This window comes from Notothenia rossii (genome assembly GCF_949606895.1).
Source record: "Notothenia rossii genome assembly, chromosome: 9".
Lineage (NCBI taxonomy): Eukaryota > Metazoa > Chordata > Actinopteri > Perciformes > Nototheniidae > Notothenia > Notothenia rossii.
In genome coordinates, this window is record NC_136907.1 from 57,785,592 (window position 1) to 57,810,263 (window position 24,672).

At 39.6% G+C, this 24,672-nt stretch overlaps 2 protein-coding genes across 6 annotated transcripts in view; both read left to right on the forward strand.

Annotated features, from left to right (window-relative positions):
• The first annotated feature begins 3,810 nt into the window (after positions 1-3,810).
• Positions 3,811-6,290, forward strand: LOC307019818 (E3 SUMO-protein ligase ZBED1-like). Its single transcript, XM_079650923.1, has 2 exons — positions 3,811-5,534; positions 5,662-6,290. Exons 1-2 carry the CDS (start codon positions 4,044-4,046, stop codon positions 6,058-6,060), a joined length of 1,890 nt encoding a protein of 629 aa, XP_079507049.1. The 5' UTR covers positions 3,811-4,043; the 3' UTR covers positions 6,061-6,290.
• A 1,095-nt stretch (positions 6,291-7,385) lies between these two features.
• The window catches only part of LOC307018590 (solute carrier family 12 member 7-like), a 35,297-nt gene continuing 18,010 nt past the window's right edge, over positions 7,386-24,672 (forward strand). Inside the window, exons 1-6 of one of the 5 annotated variants that reach the window (XM_079648895.1) lie at positions 7,386-7,502; positions 13,026-13,180; positions 19,427-19,518; positions 19,742-19,873; positions 22,778-22,924; positions 24,522-24,576. In XM_079648895.1, the coding sequence (XP_079505021.1) occupies positions 13,033-13,180; positions 19,427-19,518; positions 19,742-19,873; positions 22,778-22,924; positions 24,522-24,576 (574 nt within the window). In that variant the 5' untranslated portion in view covers positions 7,386-7,502; positions 13,026-13,032. Of the gene's footprint in view, positions 7,503-11,390; positions 13,181-19,426; positions 19,519-19,741; positions 19,874-22,777; positions 22,925-24,521; positions 24,577-24,672 lie in introns of those variants that run through there. The other 4 variants (XM_079648899.1, XM_079648896.1, XM_079648898.1 and 1 more) reach the window with 4 other exon arrangements.

Below are 24,672 nucleotides of genomic sequence, written 5' to 3' on the forward strand. Positions count from 1 at the left end.
AATAAATGTAGTGGAGTAAAAATACCAGGTTAACCTCTGAATTGTAGTGGAGTAGAATTACAAAGAAACAATGAGCTGTCATGTGGGTATATATTAATGCTGCCCATTATGGACACAAGCAATTTTCACCCATTTATTAATTATATGTTTAAGCAATAGCTCATGCCTAAGGGGCGTGGTTCGGCCCGACGCGAAGCGGTTACCAAGTTACCAAGTTACCAAGTGTGGTAATATGAAAGAAAAATACACACTCCAATTTAAATAGTTTTTATTAATAAATAATGATGTTCAAAATAAAATAGTCCCTCCGTTACCTTCTGCATAGTGCGAGGTGGTTACATTTGATAACACCAATGTGTTTCCTATCCCCTAAACCTCCAGGGATGTACACAGTTTAATACTGGCAACTTCTAATTGTGGGAAAAACGTCTTTTAAAACTACAATTCCCAGTAGAGACTTGCCATAGAACATGTTGCGAAACACAATAGCCAGCATGTGTAGTTCTTGGTGGGGGGGGGGCTGGACCCGTTCGAGTCCAGTTTTGGATAGTCTGCCGTAGGTTTCATTCCATTTCAAAGAGCTGTCTGACGCTCAGCGCAATCTTGGCACACTGCCACTCCAACATCCAATCCAAGAGCTTGAAGATTAATCACAGGGTTTATCAAGCAACGGGACTGTAGTCCCACACAATAGCTGAGGATTATGGGTAGTGTCGTGTCTTCGGCCATCCTAAACTCCTAAATGTTTTTTGGATTTCATATCGCATTAACACCATATCCCAACGTGCATTGCGGCTAAAACATCCAACCACAGAGCTTCAACCATAGCTGAGGATCTTGGGTAATTAGTTCAGTGACACAGGCTGTTTCTCAGGCCGTTTCTCAATCTCGAGGAAACTGGCTTCCAAGCCAATATTTCAAGGATGCTACGTCATCGAGTGCCGCCGAAGGACTGTTCCAATATCCAGCATACTTGGAATTCCACCGAGGCCGCGTCCTTGGTTTGGGGGTAATTTCGAGGCTGCACATGGGTAGACTTCGAGTCCTTAAAATCCCCACAATGCTTTGCACACGGACCAATTTCCCCAAATCTGTGGCGGAAAATGTAAGGCGGGGCCTCTCATATGACGCACACCTGCACACTTGCTAGCCTGTTCCACTCTTCGTTTTCCGAATGCCAGGAATGTTTCTAGCCTAGCTTCTGAAGGAAGTGACTCTGAAGACATGTGCTACCAAGCAAGCATCCTCGCGATTGAGAAACGGCCTTTGTATCGCAATGATGCTCGAAATATCCCATATAGTCCTACGTCTGTTTCCTGTGAAAAGAACACACTTATTTAGCTAAATTGTTGACGTTGCCAAAGTCTATTATTTTTCAACACATTCAGATTTGTGAAAAGGTCTACAATTTAGCAATTCAAATGATGGGGCCCAAATTTTCTCCCATTCTTACCATTTTCAACACTTGATACTCAAAACTAAGGATGGAAATTAGCCCAAAGCTAAAATCTGGCATGCTTACGTTTTAAAGCATTATTTGTTTTAAATGTTCATCAATGTGCATTGTCCCTCTTCAAATAAACGATTAAATGAAATAAAAACAAATTTCTGCTCCTTAATTCCCAAACTTATGATGAATATAAATATGCTATCTATTAATTCATTGTAAAACTGCATGAGAGCCTAAAGTGATGTTATTTTATGTGTAGGTGTGTGTTCATGATTCACAGATGATTGTCATTATATATTTAGCTATTTTTATTTTACTTACATAAGTGTACTGAGACATCCATTTACTTTAGTTGAATCAGTATCCAAAACACCATGAGTGTTTTCATTTTGCGCCTGCATGTCGTACCGCACCAGGAAACAGCGTTGCTGCCAATGCTCTGCCCACTCGCCAGGTGAGTGGGTGATGACAGGTGAGATAAATACATTCAAGATACATATTTCACTTAGTTGTATGGTTTCTAAATTTCCCAAAAATTATGATATGAATAATAACAGATAGCCTTTGACACTTTGAGTTGTAATCCCCAAAATTCACCCCTTCCTTTAAAACTTTAAGAATTATTTAATGGTGAAGTACATTGGTGTGTGTTTTATTATAGGAAGAACTGGAGAAAAGTAACCCCTTTTTTACTCCCCATTCGTCATTTTCTACCTACAGACTACATTTGCCTCCATCCTTCATACCCTTTTCCAGCAACCTGTCTTTTCTCCCCTATCCACCCTTTTCAAGGGACAGTGTTTGATACAAGAGTGTTACATGGCATCTGTTTTATTTCCAGAATCTGTGATAAAGAAGATCATTGAAATGATTTCGCCATGATTGCTCAGACACATTTAAAGGATAGTAAATGTTGCCTTCACCAGAGCTCCACAACTTCTGTCCACCAAACACACTAACACACATACAGTACACTCATCCCAAACTCAAATGATGGGCTTGGCAGCTCTCCCTCTCCTCCTGTTTGGTTGGTTTCCCACATGCAGACCTCCATTGCCAGCAGAGTGTGGCAGAGGGTCACTGTTTCCCACAGTCCCACAACATTTACAGATTTTCTTCAAAACCCCCCGCTCCTCTGCTGTTGGTCCCCGGCCACCACCATAGAATGCCCATAGAAATGTTCCACTTGTACCAAAAATAGTTGTCTGACTGCTTGCCACGCTCGCCTGGTGCCCTCCTGTCGCTTACGGCAGACTGAGTACACACATCGTCGACCAGAATTTTTTCATCTTAATAGTGAAATTCATTAATTTGTTGTATTTATTTTTTCAATATGACGAAAAAAGACATCCAATTTTTTTGCAAAAAGGATTGAGAGTTCGAAGAAGAGGGAGATTAAATAAATAAAAATACTACTGGGTGTTCTGGGTATTTAGAGTGGGCATGTCCCTAAAAAAAGAAGACAAGGTAGGCACTGTATATGATCTTCAATGCTACTATACAGTATACCACTTGGCCAACATACCCAATTTATTATTAAATGAAAGGCCAACATTTTAAATTATATGGTTTAAGGATTATATGCCCACAGTGGTGTCTTGCACTCAAGGCGCTGTATCCCAAATACACTCTCATGACATATTTTAATAAGGAACCCCTGGCTTCTGGTCCCTAAAACAAATCATCTCTTGCCAAAAATATGTCCTATATTAGATTTGTAGACAGCCTTTTGTGATTTTTTTGCCGTCCGTGAGGAAAAGAAATGGGGCACAGAGCCTCAGAATACTGAAATCTGTATTTTTTAAATGTTTTTTTCCTTCTAATTTGTTATTCTTTTCTAAATAACACACTGTTAATTACTCAACAATAACAAACAATTATCCTCGTTTTTATTTATTTGTTTGATTCTATAATATCGGGCTTTTTTGCCGTCCGTCAGAAACTGAATTTCAAAATAAAGTCACCGAAAACAGACGTGAGATACACACCCGATAACTGATTACCCAAGATCCTCAGCTATGGTTGAAGCTCTGTAATTGGATGTTTTAGCCGCAATGCACGTTGGGATATGGTGTTAATGCGATATGAAATAACTATCACAGAATTGCGTTGCCAGGCAACAGCTTGGGGTGAAAACAGTATTTCCGGTCTAGAAGTTTGCATAGTAATCTGCAGTACTCATCAACTAAACACATCGGTTTATCATTATTGATTACACAACATTTATTGGTTTAAATCATGGGTGCCCAATACGTCAATCGCGATCGACCGGTCGATCGCAAAGGTAGTGTGGGTAGATCGCACGGCAAAGAAAAAAAAAAAAAAAACATTTATTTATTTTTTTCATCTATCCTTACTAGGGATGTAACGATATACCGAATACCGCGGTATCGCGGTAATGAAACGGCTCAATACCGTCGTGAGACTGAAAAGATCTACCGCGATATTACCGTTCATTCATTTATATCTCGCCCTGTAAATAAAAACTGTAATGTTTTTGTTTGAACAGCAGAGGACGCCATAATACTAATCAAGAATACTCCCATCATCCTTTGCGTGCAAGCCCGCCCTCACACTCAGACCCAACGAGAAAATGGCGAATGGAGTAGACGAACGTGCTGACCAACTAAATAGAAATTGTGAAATTGAGGATGCTCCATCGACTTTTAAAGCTGTTGTGTGGCAGCATTTTGGTTTTCCCGTTTCAAGAAATGACAAAGGTGAAAAGCAAACTAACAAACGCCAAACTATTTGCAAATCCTGCCGGGCGACGGTCGCCTACAATTCGGGAAACACATCGAACATGAGAAGTCATTTGTCACATCACCACCCAGAAAAGCTCCGAACACAACAACCTACTGTGAGGAAAATGCCTAAGCCAGGCCAACTGACTCTGACAGAAATATTTGGAGCGCCACTTCCCCCTAACAGTCCAAGAGCTCAGGAAATAACAAGGTGCATCGGCGAGTACATGGCCAAAGACTTAAGGCCGTTTTCTGTGGTCGACAACAGTGGATTTCGGAGGTTAGTAAACACGCTGGAGCCCAAGTATGCCATTCCATCACGGCCATACTTTAGTCGAACAGTGCTACCCGCTCTGTACCAAGAGACAAAAGCTAAAGTGACACAGAGCCTCAAAGAAGCAGAGTGCATCTCAATAACAACAGATGGGTGGACTTCACGAGCTACACAGAGCTATATTACAGTCACGGCTCATGTTATGACCAGCGAATGGGAAATTAAAAGTTTTGTTTTACAGACGCGGCCTCTTTTCACATCACACACTGGACTAAACATTGCTAAGGTGTTAAAATCTGCTGTTTTGGAGTGGGGACTCGACAATAATCAAGGCATTGCTGTCGTAACAGACAACGCAAGGAATATGGATGTAGCGGTGAGAGAGGCCGGTCTTTCCCCACACATAAAGTGTTTTGCACACACTTTAAACCTCGCTTCAAATGCGGGTTTGAACGTAAACCGGGCAAGTCGTCTGCTTGGTAGAGTGAGGCGTGTAGCTGCGTTTTTTCACCGCAGTTCAACTGCCACAGCTGTGCTGGCCACCAAACAGGGAATGTTAAACCTGCCTGCGCATAAACTCATCATGGATGTGGTCACAAGATGGAACAGCTCGCTTGACATGCTCGAGCGCTACCTGGAGCAACAACAAGCTATCGCTGCAACGCTACTCAGTGCTGAAGTCAGGCGCAACGCACGCGAGATAGACACTCTTGAACCAGCTGACATCACGGACGCCGAGGACATGGTTCGGCTTCTCTCACCGCTGAAAAAAGCAACCACCGTGCTGTGCGATGAGTCTCGACCTACAGTCTCTCTCATTGTGCCCCTCAAGCACATGATAGAGCAAAGCATGGCACAGTGCGATGAGGACTCCTCCACCATCGCCCAAATGAAGAGAGCCATACTGAAGGACTTTACAGACAGATACCAAGGGGAGCAAAACAAGTTTCTGCAAGAGAGCACTGCGTTGGACCCCCGGTTCCGGAGCTTGCACCAGCTAAATGACAGTCAGAGGGAGGACGTTTTCGACAGGCTGAAGTTGAAAGCCACACAGATGCAGAACCAGGTACATATTTAAATATTCTTTTTGTGTCTGTGTAACTTTTTCAGATAACGTAAGGTGGGTTTGCCTCTGTTGTTTTTGTGAAAAGAAAGATAAGACGTTTTTTTTCTACCTCTGCTTGCTTGCATAGAACCCTAGTGAAACAGAAGGGGAAAGAGCACATGACGCTGAGGAACAATCTCCTCCTTCCAAAAAGACAGCACTCGAAGATCTCCTTGGGGAGTCTTTCAGTGAAGAAGTGCACGTCGCACAGCACAACACTGGTATCCAGGCTGAAATTGACTTGTACCGCAAAGCGACCTCTATTTTACTCTCTGACTGTCCTCTCAAGTGGTGGAGAGACAATGCAAAGTGTTACCCACTGCTGTCCCCCATGGCCAAAGCATATCTCTCTGTCCCAGCCACATCAGTGCCGAGTGAGAGAGTTTTTTCCACAGCAGGGGATATTGTAAACGCCCAAAGATCCCAGCTTCTACCTGGAAATGTTGACATGCTCATCTTCCTGAAAAGAAACCTGTCTGATGAGTGAGTGAGAGAGAGTTTGAGTTGAGTTACTTCAAATCTATTTTATTGCAGGGTCTGATTATTGAATGTTCTTGTTTATTTGCACAAAGAAAATGCATACTTTTGTTTGGTAGTACTTGTTCTTGTTCCAGTCTGTTACTGTTTTGACAATTTAAATGTACTACTATACTAAATGCTGTACAAATCAGATTTATTATTTAATAAAGAAAACATTTTGGAGTAAAAAAAAAAAATTTGTATTTTTTTTTTGAATTTTTTTTCCTTCAATATATCTCGATAAATATCGTACCGTGGACTTGTTATCGCGGTATTACCGTACCGTGAGTTTTTGGTATCGTTACATCCCTAATCCTTACTATGGCATATGCCACTTGATTGACGTACAGGTAAGCCAGTCTGAGTTGTATTGTGCCATACGGGTTCATGCAGTTATGAGGGGGCCTCACCTCCTCATCTGAAGCGCAAATGCGGCACACAATTATGCGCTTATGCGGCGCAATTAGTGTAAGTGCGCCACAGTTTATCCGACGTTTAGCGTGGTCATTTTAGAAGTAGCTCCCAAGCTGAAAAAGTGTGGGCACCCCTGATTTAAATTGTGTACAATGCTTTTGTGTTTTCCCCATTCGATTCGGAGAAACAAATAGTTTTTCTGAGTTTAGGACACTACACTACCCATAATCCTCAACTATCATTTGAGACTACAGTCCTTTTGCTTGACAAACCCCGTGATTAATCTTCAAGCTCTGTGATTGGATGTTGGAGTGGCAGTGTGCCAAGGTTACGCTGAGCGTCAAACGGCTCTATGAAATGGAATGAAACCACGGCAGACTATCCAAAACTGGACTCGAACGGGTCCAGCCCCGCCCCAGCCCCCCAAAGAGAAAAGCAAGCACACTCGGAATGAAGTATTATGTTCTTCTTTTTTTTTAAAATGTTTTCGGATTTCATATCGCATAAACACCATATCTCAACGTGCATTGCGGCTAAATCATCCATTCACTAAGCTTCAACCATAGCTGAGGATCTTGGGTAATCAGTTCAGTTGGTGTGCATTGTATGTTTCTGGTGACTTTATTTTGAAATTCAGTTCCTGACTGACGTCAAAAAAGCCCGATTATATAGAGTTAAACAAATAAATAAAAACAAGGATAATTGTGTGTTATTGTTGAGTAAATAACAGTGTGTTATTTAGAAAAGAATAACAAATTAGAAGGAATAAAACATTTAAAAAATACAGATTTCAGTATTCTGAGGCTCTGAGCACCATTTATTTTCCTCACGGACGGCACATAAAGTCCGACATTATACGATTTAAAATAAAAACAATAATCGTGGCTTGATATTGAGTAAGAAAATGTTTTTATGAACCACACAGCTTCCGGTCTTCCAAGACCTGACCGGACAAAAAGACGTGGTCTAGTACCAATAGAAAGCAGCTACGGATAGGTAAGTGAGATTAGCTAGCTTGCTAGCTCTTGTGTTGTTGAATTTGCTTGATATGTGGCTGTGATGCAAGATGGTTGATGATGACTAGCTAGTATTTTTGATTATAAGTATGTAATCATAGCAAATGTTTGTGTACAGTTGTCCATGTTTTAGAGAGAGGTCCATGTGACTTGCTAAATCGGAAAAGTAGCCTACCACATCTGTTTCTTTAGCTTGGAGGGTCACATGGCAAGATATTAGGCTCGTTTAAATGGCTACACAGTTCTCTCTTCATGAAATATATTTTAATTTAAGGAAGTATAGCTTGGCTAACGTGAATGCTACCCAACATTAGCCAAAGTTGTAGGCCAGTTAAACTGAATGTTATTTGGGGTTTCTTTTCTTTTACTAAGATAGCCTAAAGGGTGTAACATTACTTAAAGAGCATCTTGCAGGTTTTTTTTTTCTACATTTATGCTTAAACTTGCTTGAAAATTACAATTAAAAAAAAAGTGAATGTAGGATTTGATATGTTTTACGAGACATAAGGGCAGGAATTCAGAGGGAAAGGAGCAATTTTGAGCTCTGCTCTTAAAAACCGGCTTTTTTTTAAGGTCATACGTCAAACGCTCATATTACATAACAAAGGGGAAACATCTCCGCTCTCTGACCGTGGGTAGAGTTAGTAGTTGCGTTGAGTCGAGCGGTTGTGTTTTAGTGAGCTGGTATTTTTCGGTATTTTTACATTGTATTTCACCATTTCTAATCATGGTGCAGTATTGTGTTTGTGCAGGTTGCACAAATACCAGCCTGTCAGGACATCGACTCCACAGTAAAAAGGACCGGAGCTAGCGTTTGTTCCTGGGTGCGTTGTGCATCCACCTCCCTGCAGCATATACTCTCCACAGCTTTATCAGGAAACCGTATTACTTCTCTCTCCCCCCCCTTCGCTGCTCTCTCTCTCTCTCCCCTCCGGTACACGGCACCGTAAGACGTAGTGTGGAGTTGCATTAGATAACGCTGTGGTGGCTGTACTGCTCCAGCCGTCTCCTTTATGTTTGTTTGTTTCCCCCTGTCTGTGTTGTGTGTGCGTGGTGGCTGTCACTCCTGGCTCCCGGCTCAACCTCCACTCACCTGCTGCAATCAGCTGTGCACCCTCCCCGACTACACACCTGCTTTCCATCAAGCCATTTACAACGGCATATCAACAGAGGCTCCACAACCTTTCTCCGCCAGATCGTCAAGTATCAGCCGTATCTCGCGTCTCTCCTCTGGTACACAGCACCGTAGTGTGGATTTGCATTAGGTAACACGAGATACGGCTGATACTTGCGCATTAGTTTCTGTTATGGATTAGTATCGACAGTCCTGCAAGTAACGTTACTATATTATCAATGCTACGTTAGTTATAGCCTGATACATGATAGCTAACTTCAAAATGTTGTGATGTGACGTTAGCTAACATCCTGTAGCTAAAGGCCCAGATACACCGGCCCGAAATCGGCAGTAAATGGGAGTCGGGCAGAACATGAGCGCGGGCACGCCCTATTCGGAGTGGCGTGCGCCGCACCTTCGGGTCTTTTCTGCCGACCTGACGCCTTTTCTTGCCGATTCAACATGTTGAATCGGTGTCGGGAACACCACCGGAAGTCGGACAAAGGGATAACACTGATTGGCTGTTCAGCTAGCGAATCAGTGCATGAGAAGCGTTAACGGAAGTGAGGGAGGTAAACAAATGATTTAAAATGGAAGATGGAACACACACGGACGGCTATTTCACCTCATCGGTTTATAGAGCTCCTGTTCGTTCATGTTTTCAATGGACGAGAGTGAAAATGGAAAGAAAAACGCTATTTGTTGTTTGTTTATATCACGGAGTCTGTTCTTCTTCTCTGTCTTCCGGTTGTTGCCTCTTTTGAATGATGAATACACACTACCGCCGCCTGCTGGTAAGGAGAGTTATTGCCACTCACGCATACGCAGTTCATACGTGTTCGGCTCGGATTTGCGGTGTGTTCCAGTGCGCAAAGTCGACAAATACGCAGGAGAGTCCGGCGACGCAACAGTCGGCATCGGCGACTTCTCTGGTGACTGGCCGGTGTATCTGGGCCTTAACGCAGGTCACTCACCAAGATAGCTGCCCAGTTCTCCACTGGTTCTCCTCACACCACAGCTCAATTTCTCTCCGATGGCCGTTATTTCTTCTAATCCTTGGCTGCTCCTGGTCTCTTGGACGCCTAGCAGGCTCATAATTATAAGGTTGTGGTCCGTCATATGAATTTGAATATTCATGTTCAACTTCTTCTGTGTCTTCTGTGTCGAAACTAGCATTGGGATCCATGTTTATTAATACGTTAGACCGGCCGCTCTCCCCCTTGTTTCCCCCATGTTACGTCACACGCGGGAGGTCACGTGCCGAGGCTTTTTTATGCGGAAGTGAACATTTCTTACAAAAACAACGCCAGATGTCACTGCAGTGTATATTTCTGTATATTTTTTTGAAAATCTAGTGTATTCATCATTTTCCGACACATTTATTCACAGGTGTCTTTAACCTGGAAGTTGCTCTTTAATTTAGGTAAATGTAGTATTTAATTAATTTGACTGACTTCTGCAATGATATATGGTTAAAGCTTTAAATCAGATGTTGACAAAACTAACATTCAGCCTATAAACAGCAACTAAAATGGTTTGGTGAAGAATCAGCTGTTTTAATTACTTGTAAAGTATCCTACAAAACATTTAAATATTGCTTTATCTAGAACAAACTACAAGGAATTCACTATCTGTATTACAAATTCAAAGTTGTATTTGAATTCTCATAATTATGAGGTTAGGATACTGAAGCCAATCTTCTGAGTGAATAAAATGTACAGCCAAGCCATGATAAACATGAAGCCTTTTGCTCAGATATTGCGTTTTGCAGCAGCACAGTTCAGGCAGTTGAAATGTATTCCCTGTGTGATGACACAAGAGTTCGTCCAAACCCTCCAGTATGTTTGCACAGCTACCTGGTTTTGGACTGGGGGAGTCAGTAAACAGGTAAAAATGCTACAAATAGAATCTACCCACTTAAGAATATAGTCTTGAGGGAGGGCAACCTGTCCCTGAGTCTGCGTCAGCACTGACCTTTTTGCTGTTTGCTAAAGGGATTTGATTTCAACTCGAGCTCTTTCGCTTACCCTTTTTTTTCCTTCAACATTTACACTTAAGCCATTTGAGGAGTATAAAATGGCAAGTTTTTCCGTGAAGGCAAAGCTGAGGTAGTTCAGTCTTGGGCCAAGTGATATCAGGGCAGTGATAAGCTTATTCCAGCTATGAAATGCATTTTGAAGTTTGGATGTTTAAAGGTCTTGCCAAACATAAAATCAAGCTTGAATACAATTCTGACCTCTTAGATATTCATGTCTTTTATTGGGAGGACAGAGGTCAGGGTCAGTACAAAATACTGATTGAGTGACTTCAACAGTGCTTACCTGTTGTCACAAGTCCTCAAGCCACTAATGGATGTATTTCTACTCTTTACTACCTCCTGCTGTGAACCCTTACTAAAAACCATTTGCAGTCATCTCCCCTTGGTTGCTTACAGACTCAAAATATCCATTCCTGTGAGTTGGACATTGACCGAACATCTCTACAACATAAACGTTCAGCCCCCATGAGCCTGCAGCACCCTCTGCTGGCATTACACTGGCACTTGCTGTTGGTATGGGATCAAAATGATTGATATTTTCTGAAGATTATAATAAGAGTCAAAGCAAAACCTAGCACAAACGAAATTGTGGTTACAATCAGAATTGAAACTTAATGCACATTTTTCTATAGCTCAGCTCTTTTCCACTAAACTGAGAAAATAAAAACAATATGTAAAGCTCCACCATGCATTACTTTCTAAACAAAGCTGAACAAATAGCAGATTTCCTTTGTGGGATCCAGTGTGGTTTTTGTGGTTGGGATATCATCTGATATCAGGCCAGCTGTAGAATGGGTGTCTGCAGGTTCAACAAGAGCCATGTTTGCTTTCACTGCTGTTCCAATCCAGTTCTGTTTATTAAGGTCTACATTTCATGGCACACTATATTTCATATTAACTATTACGTGGCTCAGCAGTTTTGATATAAGCCATAGGGACGAACACTCAGTCTTCAAAGACACACATCTGGTCAAACATCTGGGAAGCCTGTATTTTCAAAATGCATGAGACAGTCAGCTGCATTCCAGTTTTTCAAGATCACTCGGCATAATGGACTTTAGTGAAGTTTAGTTAGAAAAACGTGAAGAACAGCGTGCTTGACCCTTTTAAACTGTGTCTTCATTACTCTGTCAAACAAATAAGTATATAAACAAAAAATACATATCCCATCATGAAAGTCACAACAAAAGAGCAGTTTTTTTAGTTACCATCACTTTATTGTAATTGGTCATCCTACTGTATTCTAATGGAATGTCCAACAGAAATGCTAAGGAAAACATATTGTCTGATAAAATACAAAGAAACATACAGTAGACTGCTTACTTTCTACATGTTGCGCTATCATTCTTAAAGAAGTTTTCTGCTAAACTTACAGTTACATTACATCAAGATAAAGGTCCCAACTCCTTAAGTAAAACAACAGTGTGTAAGAGTGCCAATGAAATGATCATTCCCACAATCTGTAAACAATGCATGTTTATTTGAGCCCATTGTTATTTAAAGCTAAATCCTTTCCCCCTGTGACAGTCCATTGTAATCTGCACCGGAGGAAAGTTAAAGTCCAAGGTTTCCATGGTGTTTCCTTTGCTGGGACAATGTCTGTGTGCGCATGTGGTGCTTTGCTATGCTGTACAACAGCATTTCGCACCAATACCCATAATGCACTGTGGGAAAAGGTAACTCCCATTTTGTGTACCTGAAGGAAACCAGAGACGGAAACTACCAGGGAAGGCAGAAGAGGAAACAAAACCACAGCAAGAAGAACAAGAACGTTAAGACTGTGTGTTTGGATTGTCCTTGTTTATAAGGAGCAAGTTGTTTTGTTTTATGGTAAAGTGGATTTTCTGAGATCAATTCAAGACTTTTATAGGTACTTTTAGAGTTTGTTTCTCTACCTTTCTGGCACTTCAAAGGTGAGAGTGAGAGAAGTGGGACAGTCCGAGCAATGGGAGGAGCTGCAGGGTTCACCATGTTTGGAATCCAGCTCTGTTCACATGGTAAATAGAGGGTCACATGGGGCCATAGTCTTGCAGAGTGGGGGGAAACGGGAGGGAAAGGAACAAGGAGAGAGTGAAGAGATACTCTGCAGGACTTTGGCCTGCCTCATGTGCAAGAGGCAGCACTTTCAACCTGAGTTTAGAGGATACTAGATCCTACTACAAAGAGGAATGAACGAAAGATTTAAGAGTGCCATGTTGAGGTCAAACTAAAACTTTGCCTCTACTGGGCCTGGATTTGACTTCCTTTGGATACTTTTCCTCTTCCCTGTGGGGGTGAAAGTTCAACAACTAATGCAATTTTGGTTGATGTAACTGAACACCCCTTACACACTTTATTCCATACGATTGAAGAGCCAAGATGCCCATCAACTTTACAGTAGTACCAGTGGAGGATGCAGAGGGTGACGGCAACAGTGCGGCTGCAGCTGTAAGCAGCAAACCTGTCAGTTTGGGCAACATTTTTGCGAAGGAAGATGACGAAGACAACTTACAAGGACCTCACTCAGGTAAGAATACATTGTAAACATGCTCATTCAGCTACACTAAGGGAGGACAGCTTTTAGCCGGAACTTATCACACCATACACTGGGTAAAAGAGAGGTGTGTATGTGCTTGATCAACTGTATGCTTCATTGGATAATGGAACATGTAAAGAACTGATGAACGCTGACACAAGTTTCAGGATACATGTTTTGGCAGGCACATGATGCACACATAACTGTTAAGTGTGACGTCGTTCAACTAGCAACAACTTGCAGGGCAGCTTGATTGGTGTGGTAGGAAGAGGGGGATTGACTGTTGTTTTTACCTTCTGGTGTTCCTTCTTGTTCTTTATTGGATTTAGCCAAAGTCAATTTAGTTTAAGCTTCAGCTAAAGCTAGGGGACGGTTTGAAACATTGTTATAGAAGATAATATAGGAAATAAAGACAACAACATTATACAGATGATGACACAACACACATGTCAAGGCCCCCCACCTGTTATTTATAAGAGTCACATAAACAGACAGAAAGAGATAAAAAGATCGACAGGGCATAACTTCATCTTCTGTATTTGTTTTGCATCTTGATTTGTGTTTATGTTCAATTTACATCACTCTATTTTTCATACATATTTGTCTGTTTTGCTGTGGTCATTTGGCATCTCTTGTATTTGTTGTATGCCTTGCTCAGCCTCTTGTTTTGCCACTGTTTCGTTATTCTTTCACTTTGAGATATATATTTTTTTGTTATAGATTTGGGACAGTCTCATTCCTTGCCCACTTATTCACTACCTCTTATATTTTAATTTGAAGTATTATTAAAGGAAAGGCACAAAAGCTCTGTGGCTATAAAACATGTCGAACCAAGAACACACATTTTATTTGGAGAAGCACAACATTTTAATACTACAACTTTTATTTTGAAATGTTTCTGTAACTTTCAAGAGGAGACCCATGCTCACACTAAAACATTGATCTTGATTCAGCAGCTTAGCCCACTTGTTGGAACCTAACGCCTAACGCTGTCAGTTTGAAGGTCATAGTCCTGGTAGTCTGTCTCAGATTTACTATTTTGGTTGCTATCAATGGCCTTACAGTTGTCTCTGTTCAAACTTGTCAGTCTTTCTAAGTATTGTGGCACCTGTTGAGTTGCCTAAAATAAAAGGATTATGTCTATAAAAACTGCTGATGTCATAGAAAGTCACATTTCCCAATTATTTCTGCATGGTCACACTCACTTTACATGGACTTTATTACAGGTGGTTATGTATAATAATTTGTTTCAGTAGTATGGTGCATCACTTTGACCATAACTAATTAATAATGACTCACTAACTAACCAAGCACAAACCATAAACAGTCAGAAAACATGATAAAACCAGTTACTAATTTTACAATTATGTTAAATGTGAAAAAAGGTCATACTGACATTATTTCGCAAAATGTTGCTCAAATGCAAAGCCCTGGTTTTTAGCAAATGATACACTGTTCATTTTTATAAATATTTCTTTCAGTGTGATAAATGAAAGGCAAATACTCTATACTGATATATAATACCATCTAGCTTTGTATAGCCTACAATCATGGACATTATGAGGGGGCCCCTGACACAGACATGTAAAAGGCCTGACATCTCAGTCTAATATATATCTGTCTCTCACACACACACACACACACACACACACACACACACAAAAACTGACCCCATTGACCTTCAGTCACTATGGTAATATTGGTGGTAGAAATACCTTCAACGTTCTGCTTGCAGAGACACGCTGTATTTAATGCAGCAGATACAAAGGTATCCTGACGCTTCAAAAGCTCTGGAACCTATACTTTTCCCATAATGCAACTTATCAATAGTTATTTTTCTCAAGATATAGTAAACCCCAGATGAACACCACAGCTGGTTTCATAGCCCTGTAATACTATTTTCTTCATAATGAGTGAGCTGATGGGAAATCTGTAGGATAAACTGACATGTTTTTTCCCACAAATTCCTTAAATCAACCTTTAATGCGACAATAATGCAATCCTTTATCCGTGGCAGTACATTGGGTACTTTCACTTTTGATGTGTTTCATTGTAAAGGTCGAAGTCACAGAACGTTCAGCGCTCAAAAGGTCACAAAGACCCACGTATGCAGACACAGTGCTGATTAGACAAGATGTCATCAAGTAAACAATAACATCTCAGAACCATCATTTTCCAAAGCAGTGTCGTATGACGGGTGTCATGATTTGGGGCATTCAACTATCTGCCTGAAGTAGGATTCACAGGATGCACAACACATTTGTTTCAAGTTCTAAGAAACCGTTTTTTAAAATGCATTTATAGATTTTAATCGAAGTCAAAGATTTGATGTTGGTAAAATATGCTTCATACAATGTTTCCTACCTCAAGATTGCTGTCTTTGACAATGATAGCTGCTTGACAATAAAGGTTCATCGCCATCATCTGAGATCAAATATAGGTAAAAAAATGCAAAAGAAAAAAAGCATACTGACAACTACATAGATGACAACATGTAACAATCAAAGTTATAGTTAAAGGGGACCTTTTGTGCAAAATCCACTTTTTCATGTGAAACTATTCTGAAAGTTTCAGGAAAAAAGCTTCTCTCACTTTTTGTTCTGATCCATTTATATAAAAACCTGTCTGAAAATGAGCTGATCAGATTTTGGCCACTTTGTGATGTCATAACATATTTTTGGGTTGTGTAACCATTAGCCAATCAGCAACCAAGGTAACCCCCCCCCCCCCCCCCCCCCCCCCACACACACACACACACTTTATCACCTGAATCTCCTCCTAGAGCACCATTGTGTTCTTTTTAACCAAATATCTCTCAGAGGAGCGTGGGGGGTGGCTCCTTATTTTCATTCTAAAGTAACAGAATCAGCACTTTGGAAACAGGGGGGATTATGGGATGCTACAATGATCTGTTTGGTATTTGGAGCCAAACACTTCGGAGACATGTTTTGTATATATCTGAGACCTATAATATATTGATGTAAAACGGTATAATAGGGGACCTTTAACAGAGAGGACGGAGTAAAACGTAGAGTAGGTTTATTCATTGTTTTTGGAATATGCTTATCTGCCAGAGAGTGACATGAGCTAACAGTTCTTCATGTTAGCCTCTTAATTTTGTCTCCAAAGTGCACTAGATTGTGGCATTTACTTCATATATGATGTTTCCAAAGTCAATAAGTAATTGCCTTGGATAATTCTCATGTAAATATTGACTAAAATAATAATGATTCTGTCGTTACCATGTGTGATCAGCCCCATGTTAAGGGCCAGTCACTGGGTATTAATCACAGGACTTCTAGCAACAATAGCAAAGTGAGGAAAAGGATGTTGAATAGCATTGATGTCCATGTGTAAACCTGGTAGGGGTGGGCTTACTGCCAAGGGTTGATTGTCTCGAATGGAAGTTTACTTTTAGCCAAAACCCTTGTGACGTTTGTTTTGTTTTCAGTTGTGGAGTGCCAATAAAATGGTATGAATCTCACTCACTCCAAGATGTGCCTGGTTAGCGTATTGGTTTGGTATAATCTTTGACTTCATTATGAAATCTATAATACCCATTTTGCAGCTTTGACTCTTTGCTGCAACATAGTTTTGACACTACTCTCATAATTCAAAATTGCAGCTGGCAGCAGTAACACATTTTTCAGACTATCTTTGGCTCATTATGTTAACCAACCCAATCCAACGTCTTTTGTGCTTTACATAAAAGATGCTGAAAAAAAAAAAAAAAACTAAATCTTCACGGGAAGGAAACACCCTCATAGCAAATGTCTAAAATAGTGCTGGTAAACTAGATTAATCACTTAACTTAATCTTGGCAAATAAAGTTAATCCGAAGCATCTCAATCGGGCTTAAACATTCAGTGATGCCATACCCGTCGACCAAATTCATCTTAGTAATGTATCAACACATGCCAATCAATTTTCAGCATGTTCAAGAATTATTTAGCGTACATGTTGTGATGTGCTTGATTAAACTTAGCATCTTGAACACCCTGCTGTTGGATACAGAGAAAGTTGGACATCTGCTGGTTAACACAATTACTGCATCTGAAGCTTTTCATGATGTTAGATTTTGTGTAAAGCACATTAAAAAAAAAACTGTATGTGAGTAAGAGAGAGATACTCACACCTTTTTTTTATAGCCTATTGTGAATTAATGTAATTGCTGCAAACATTAATAAAGGAAAACCTCTTTCCGGAGCATTAAACAGAAAGATTAGGATGCGACTGAAGTTACAAGTAGATTATGTTAGGGTAGTTAGTTAGTTTGGAAGGTTAATGTTAGCGCTAGGCAATGAATGTTCAATAAAGGTCCACAGTCCAACAGACTGTTCGGAAATATCATGACATTGTTACAAGGAACATGACAATGAACCCACTATACACATTACTATTGACTGAAGATTGTTAACTACATTTTTATGTGTTTGAAAGACCTTCACGCCTAGCGTAGTCAGCCTATGATTCACCAGAAGGCATAAGCATGTATTAATCCATCAAATGACATAGTTTACAACATCTGACTTGACATTAATCAGGTGTTTCTAAATGTTTTTTTCTATTGTATTGCCAATATCTGTCTCAGTGTTCAGTCCTATATGTATATGACCCCCTGCCCCAGGAAGCCCCAGCTGACTTTTGAATTATGCAAATAAGATTTTCTCAGAAGTATCTTGTTCTTTTTAAATAAATACATTGATGAGTGTAACAAACAGTGAGTGACATAGATACAAAATACAACAATTCCCTGTGAGGCAGAGAAGTTGACCTACTTCCTTTGTTCAACCAAATATATTGTATTCTTTCATGGGTACAGAGTAAGTGCAGAATGACACCAAGCTAGCACTGATTACAGAACTAACACTGACATGTCCTTAACCTAATTCACACTGGGGTTTTAGATTTTACATAAAGCTCCTTTCAGTGTGTTTAAAGGACAAACATTTTGGCTTGGAGCCCACCGAGGGACTTCCCAACTAAACATTGCATGCTAGATTTAGTTACAATGCTCACATGTCAGGTGCATCCACAGTACACTATTCTTCTTATAAAATGCCTTTCATTGATTTCTTAACCATTGACAGTTGAGGCAATGAAAATGTGCCATCAACAGTCACAGTGTCATCTAGTGTGATAAAATACCAAACTTAATAAACTTAGACCAATGCATGACGATCGGGGCAAAATATACCAAATTGAGAAGCAGTTGTCTTTACAACATTACATTGCATTTAGCTGATTGTAGCAAAAAATTATAAACTTTGGGAAGAGGCTCCATTTCTCTGTCTTGACTTTGTAATAAAAATGATTTACAAAAAATAGCTAATATAAAATGGATGATACAGGTGTGTAGAGCCAGATGATTAATGCTCATTGGTCCTATTCCTCATGCTGCTTTTCACAAACAAAAATTGCAGATACATGGCTAACACGGGCAAGGGAAATGGTATCTTATGACAGCATCAGAAGAGTTCAAAATAGTAGCTGGATTTATTAACACATTTGCATAGCAAAACACTACATTATCAACGGTACTGATGATTTTTCTTTAGGTTGATATTCTGGTAAAGGTGAAACAAAATGAGTCAAAAGTGCTGGTGTCTCCCTCAAAACGTTATTGAGAATGGGAAAACAATCTACGCAGTGCGCATTTTATAAATATGGCTAATATACAGAAATAACCCCACTGTATGTACTGCTAAAATGCATTTTAATAACACGGACAAATACAACATTTCTGAACTAAAGTTAACTGACATATCTGTACATATACTTTATATCTAATTATTATGTTTTATCTAACGTTAGCTTAATATGTTGTGCTGAGTGACTCACAGCTTTTGTTTCTGGTTTGCTTTGGTTTATTGACAAATTTGCATAGTGTATAAAAGTTAAACATGGAGATTTTGAAACATCTTATTACAGTTTGTATTTATCTGCTGCCAGTTATATGCATTTGAAATGTTAACACTGCCTTGCTAGCGGAAACTAGCTTTAGCTGTGTGAAAATGAGGTAACATTTCTAGCAAATAGCAGGATATTTTTCAACAAAACCATCGGCTCAAAATGGTCTTACCAGACAACAGCAATGACTTTCATTTTTCATGCATGTTTTACCAAACCTCCACAACTTTTCCAGATACAACACAAGAACTGATGATCCTGCCGCTTTTCCTTCGCTGCTCCATCAAAAGACCATCAATCTTACATTTTCCCCATGTTTCCTACTAGGTGATAACAGTCAAAAAGAGTCCACTCCCTTCATCAACTCAGACGATGACGGAGAACAATATTATGATGGAAAGAACATGGCCCTGTTTGAGGTAAGACAAAAAACGTGTTTCTCCATATGTAGTTTCACAGTGTTTAAAAATGTCAAAACATTGGATGTTGTTCAAAATAGTTTTCATTCCATGCATTGTCCACTAAGCTGCTATTTCTAAAGCAAATTCATGTTGCATTTTATCTATGGTATAGGCACAGTATGACACCTGTCCATTTGTGCTTTAATATTTCATTCATGCATGTCCCTCTGTCTCTCCGCAGGAGGAAATGGAGAGTAATCCCATGGTATCATCTCTTCTCAGCAGGCTGGCCAACTACACCAACCTGACCCAGGGTGTTCGGGAGCACGAGGAGTACGATAACGAGGATGGGGTCAGGAGGGTCGCGGTCACGGTATGGACCTGACTTTTGTGCTGGGATAAATTTGAATATTGAAAATGACAGGTGTAACTTTTTTTAAATCCAGACTAGTCTTCCTGTAGTTATACCTGAAAAACATGTCTGATGTAGTTTACATGAGTATCCTTGTTGAGAGTTGTTTTTATTTCCATCTCTGATTTATTGTCTTTACATTGAAATTGGAGTATCTTAGATGCTTTAGTAAAGCGGCATTGGAAAATGTATGGTATTGAACTATTAGTTATCTAATTTTCAGCAATTGTTAAAATTGGCAGTGACTTTAGGTTAAGGAAATAGAATAAGTTTCAGCTAAAATAATTCCTTCTTTTTAGTTTTGCTGACTATCAGAAGTTTGAGAACAGTTAACTGCATACTTGGATCCTGGGGAGGATATCACGAGGAGACGAGGCAGCTCCTTAATATCTTCAAAGAATGGACTTTATTGTGAGAAAGTCGCGCAATGTCCCATAAATATTTCATCTTGTAAGATTTATAGATTTTGTATTGCCTACAAGTACAAAGGGGGCAGCAGAATATCTAACGGGTTAATCTTTATGGTACTAATGTTTACGTATGTCATGGCTGTATGGTAAAAACACAACCTTACAAACTGCTAAAAACATTAAAAAGAGCTTATAGGAGGGTTTTTTTAGTATTTAAGGAAAGTTTTCTTTTAAAAGTCTAGTTCTTTAATAAGCAACCATAAATGATGTTGGCCCTGAACTTTTTGATGATATCAGTAGGCTCCTGCATAAAACCATGTTAATGATTCATCAAATAGAACCAAAAAAAAGCTAATAAGGGGCAAAACTGGGTTACATAGCAAGATAAAGGGGAGGCCGATAGCAAGAGATAAGAGATTCTGCCCTTTTTTAAATATATCCTTTTTGAATCACTTGAGGTTCATGTGACACACTCAGGATCTTTCAGAAAGTGAGAGTGGTTAGCATAACAAAAACAGAATACATTACTAGTTAAACCAAACATACATGAATTAATGTGACACTTTCTTCGAGCCCCAGAACTGTATCCTTATTCACTTTCCGTAGTTTTCTCAAACGTTCGAATCTTGTTTCTTTGATGATACCTCGATAAGGGTAAATCAACCTCTAGCGAAGTCACAAGATTAGTTACACCCCCTTTGTCCTGAGACTGCTATGTGGAGCGAATTGCCCCGCTCTGTGTGGGAAAAAATCCTAGAATTACCAACATTTGACCAGTAATTATGTCAAGGTCATGACCAGGAAGGACACTTTTCTTTTGCTCAAACTTGACTCATCTCAAAGAGAGTGTAACAGAATCTGTCCTCACCTCTAGATTTGTAAAGCAGAAGTTCAGACTGGACAGTAAACTTACCCTCAGCTTAGAGAGGCAAGCTAAGTTTAAACCTTTGTTCCCATTAGACAAAACACCCACTAACACCCACTTACGTCCGTTTTTTTGTCTTCTGTGGGAAATGTTAGAATCTTCCTTTATTCCACCTACTTCAGTTGTCACAGCTACAGTATTTATCTGTTCAAGGAGAAAACTCATTTTCACCCATTTTCAAGCGCAATGCTTTGTGACATTTGTTGTGGATATATAGTAAATAAAATGAAAGAAACTTGGCCAATTATTATCCTTTATTGACATACAAAACATATGATTAATATATTCTGCTTAAATCCACCAGGCTTCTTTGACCGTAACAGTAATTTACATTACTGATCAATGTCAAACACACTTTCACAGAAACAAAATAGACTAATCCAAAACATCTTCAGAACGAAAGACTGAATAAGTAACCACTATAAAAATTGAGTAACCGCTGTTAATCCTGTTTTCCAGCATGTTCACAAAAACAAAAGGCATACTCATCTACTGGCCTACTTTAATTAAAACCTGCACATATCCACTTATTTTGTTGGATAAAGGTTTGTCTGTGGTGTGCATGGAAGAACTGATGATGTTTTAGTGAAACCCGCCCCCTGATTAATAGCTGTGACAGAGATCCGAGACCAAAAGGAAAAAGACAGACCATGCAGGGAGAGTGAGGGGGAGAGAAACAGACACAAGAGGAAGATAGACTTTCTCAAGGGAGAAGATGTGGGATATCTGGAGATCTACATCAGGCACTTCACAGTATTTAGGCACACAACTGAGCGCAGTTGAGAAAGCACAGGACAAAGTATTTGTATCTCGGAAAATGGTATGTACTCTTACGTTTGTTTCAAGTAGTATAGATATATATATGTATGTGATTGTGCAGTGTAATGCACACTTTACTTATTTAAGAATCTAGGGTTAAAGATATTTAAACCGTAGGAGGTTAAACAGTGACTTTATACTTTGAGATGCTCTTTGGACAATATTTCTCTGGAAAGCTGTGGCTCAGTAGCATAGTGTGCTGGTTCAAATCCCGCTGCAGTCGGCATGCCGCTGTGTCCTTGAACAAGACGCTTCAACCCAAATTGCTCTTGTGGGGAGCGCCCGCGGTATTGAATGTGTGTATGTCGCTTTGGATGATAACAAGTGACATGTAATGATTATATTTCATTTCTTATTTTATTTCACAGGAAAAAGTAATATTGTGTCTATTTGTGATTAGATGCGATAATGTGCAAGAAAACTTCAAAGTAATAGTTTGAATGCCAAAATATCAGGCGGCCAGTGGATACAATTGCAGTAGTAAAGGTATTGCAATATATTAATTGATAAAAACTGTATCACAATACATACATTATTGTATTAAAAGATTCGATCTTTTCTTCTTATCAAGTTTGACTTCCATCTTTCCCCCCCACTTTAGTTGAGAGAGCTTGTGGAAATGTAATATTTTTGTCCAGCAGATCAACTTTTTAAAGGGTTACATTTATGTTATTTATAACATCAGTCTTTTTCTTATGTATCTATCCCCAGGTCCCTCAAATGGGAACCTTCATTGGAGTTTACCTGCCCTGCATGCAGAACATCCTGGGCGTGATTCTCTTTCTGCGTCTCACCTGGATCGTCGGCACCGCAGGAATTCTAGGATCCTTCGCCATCGTCTCCATGTGCTGCATCTGTGTAAGTTATTTATAAATAGTTAAACATTGACTTCCTGCTGAAAGTGTTGCAGGAAGTTGGAAGAAATATTGTGTCAAACTTGGGAAAGTTTGAGAAAAGAGCAACCCCCCCCCCCTTCACGGAGAACACAGCAAGCACTAAGAAGTCTTACCAGCTGTGAGAAGGGCTGCGGAGTGCCACTTTCATGTGGCACAGCATATTGTTTGGGTCTATTATCGATGGAAACCAAAATCGGAATCAATTCAGATTTTGTTGCACTAACTACAAAGATGTTTGTAACATACAGTACTCAACGTAAGTTATTAATACTTAATAACGTACTTATTTTAACCATTGCAAATATAATCTTTTCTTAAACGTCAAAAAGGAAGGTTCCCACGGTCATGTACGTAACTCACAGCTGATCTTGTGGAGTCTATTTCACTTCCATGCACATTGACATTTTAAGTTAAGATATGTAAACAGTGATGCCAAAGGTTTCTGATGAACCATCCCTATATGATGGATATGAGAATGTGCTTTCCTTTTCACAGTTTTTCCTCAAAATGTGGCATTACTGTGAATGAAGGAAAGACAAACTAGCAGAGTCTCTCTTGGCCATAAGTGCCTGAACCGGGTAGCGATATACGTCGGAGTTTAAGTCTGAAATTGACGAATGGCTCACCAACTGAAAGCCAATCAATACCCCCTCCTCCGAATGTATGGTGTTGATTTATAACGGCTTTACAGTAATCTGTATGCTTAAACTCAAACGAGGGTCCTCATACAAGCAGGAAATGTGTGTCTTATTTACAACCGAGGTTCGTACGTCAGTAGCTCCACTGCCAAACAGAGAGTTGACTGTTTGCAAAGTTTGAACTTCAAATGCTCAGCACTCATGTGATGTGAACAGTCTGCACTTAACACACTCCTACAATATATATTATATATAGCCACTCTGACTGGCTCTGATGACTTAGACCAGAGACACTGACGGAGGCTATGTGATGTTGGTGCTGCTGTTAGATTTGGCTTCTGGTTAAGGCTGGGTATTTAACAGCAATATTTAGACATATAATGCCTAAAATGAGTTTATTGCACTAGCATTTTGTTCTTGTTCTGGAAAAAATGTGTGATTTTTAAAATTTAAATAGCATAATGAAAACCTTATTTTGAATATAGACATTCAAATAAACTTTCATTTAATTACTTTTATCAAATAATGCTGTTATAAACCATAGTTGTATATAGCATTTTATTCAAACAAATGTCTCGAACAGTAATATTAACTTTTGAAAAGTCCTTCTGTCTCTCCTCTACCTCAGTCATTTATAAAATGACTCAAAGTTAGGTCACCAAACCATAAAAACATAAAATCGCACCCAAAACTATGCTGTAATCAGTGATAAAAATAGACTTTAAAGTGTGAAAAAATAAAAATGTTAATTTTGTAGCAAGTTTAAATAAAGTTATGGCAGTATAAGATCATAATATTCAATGTAAAAACCCAGCTTTTTAAAAGCATGTTCTTCTTGCACAATTAGTACAGGTCATTCTGTACACTAATCTCTTTTGCTTCACCCATTACTTAACGTCGCTCGTCTTTCTTTCCACACAGACCTTGCTTACGGCCATATCAATGAGCGCCATAGCAACCAATGGAGTTGTCCCAGGTACATTTTGAATTCTTACACTCATGATCTTTTACTATTCCACTGCAATTTTTCAAATGCAATGGCTTGCAACTGCAGATGCATACAACGATGCCC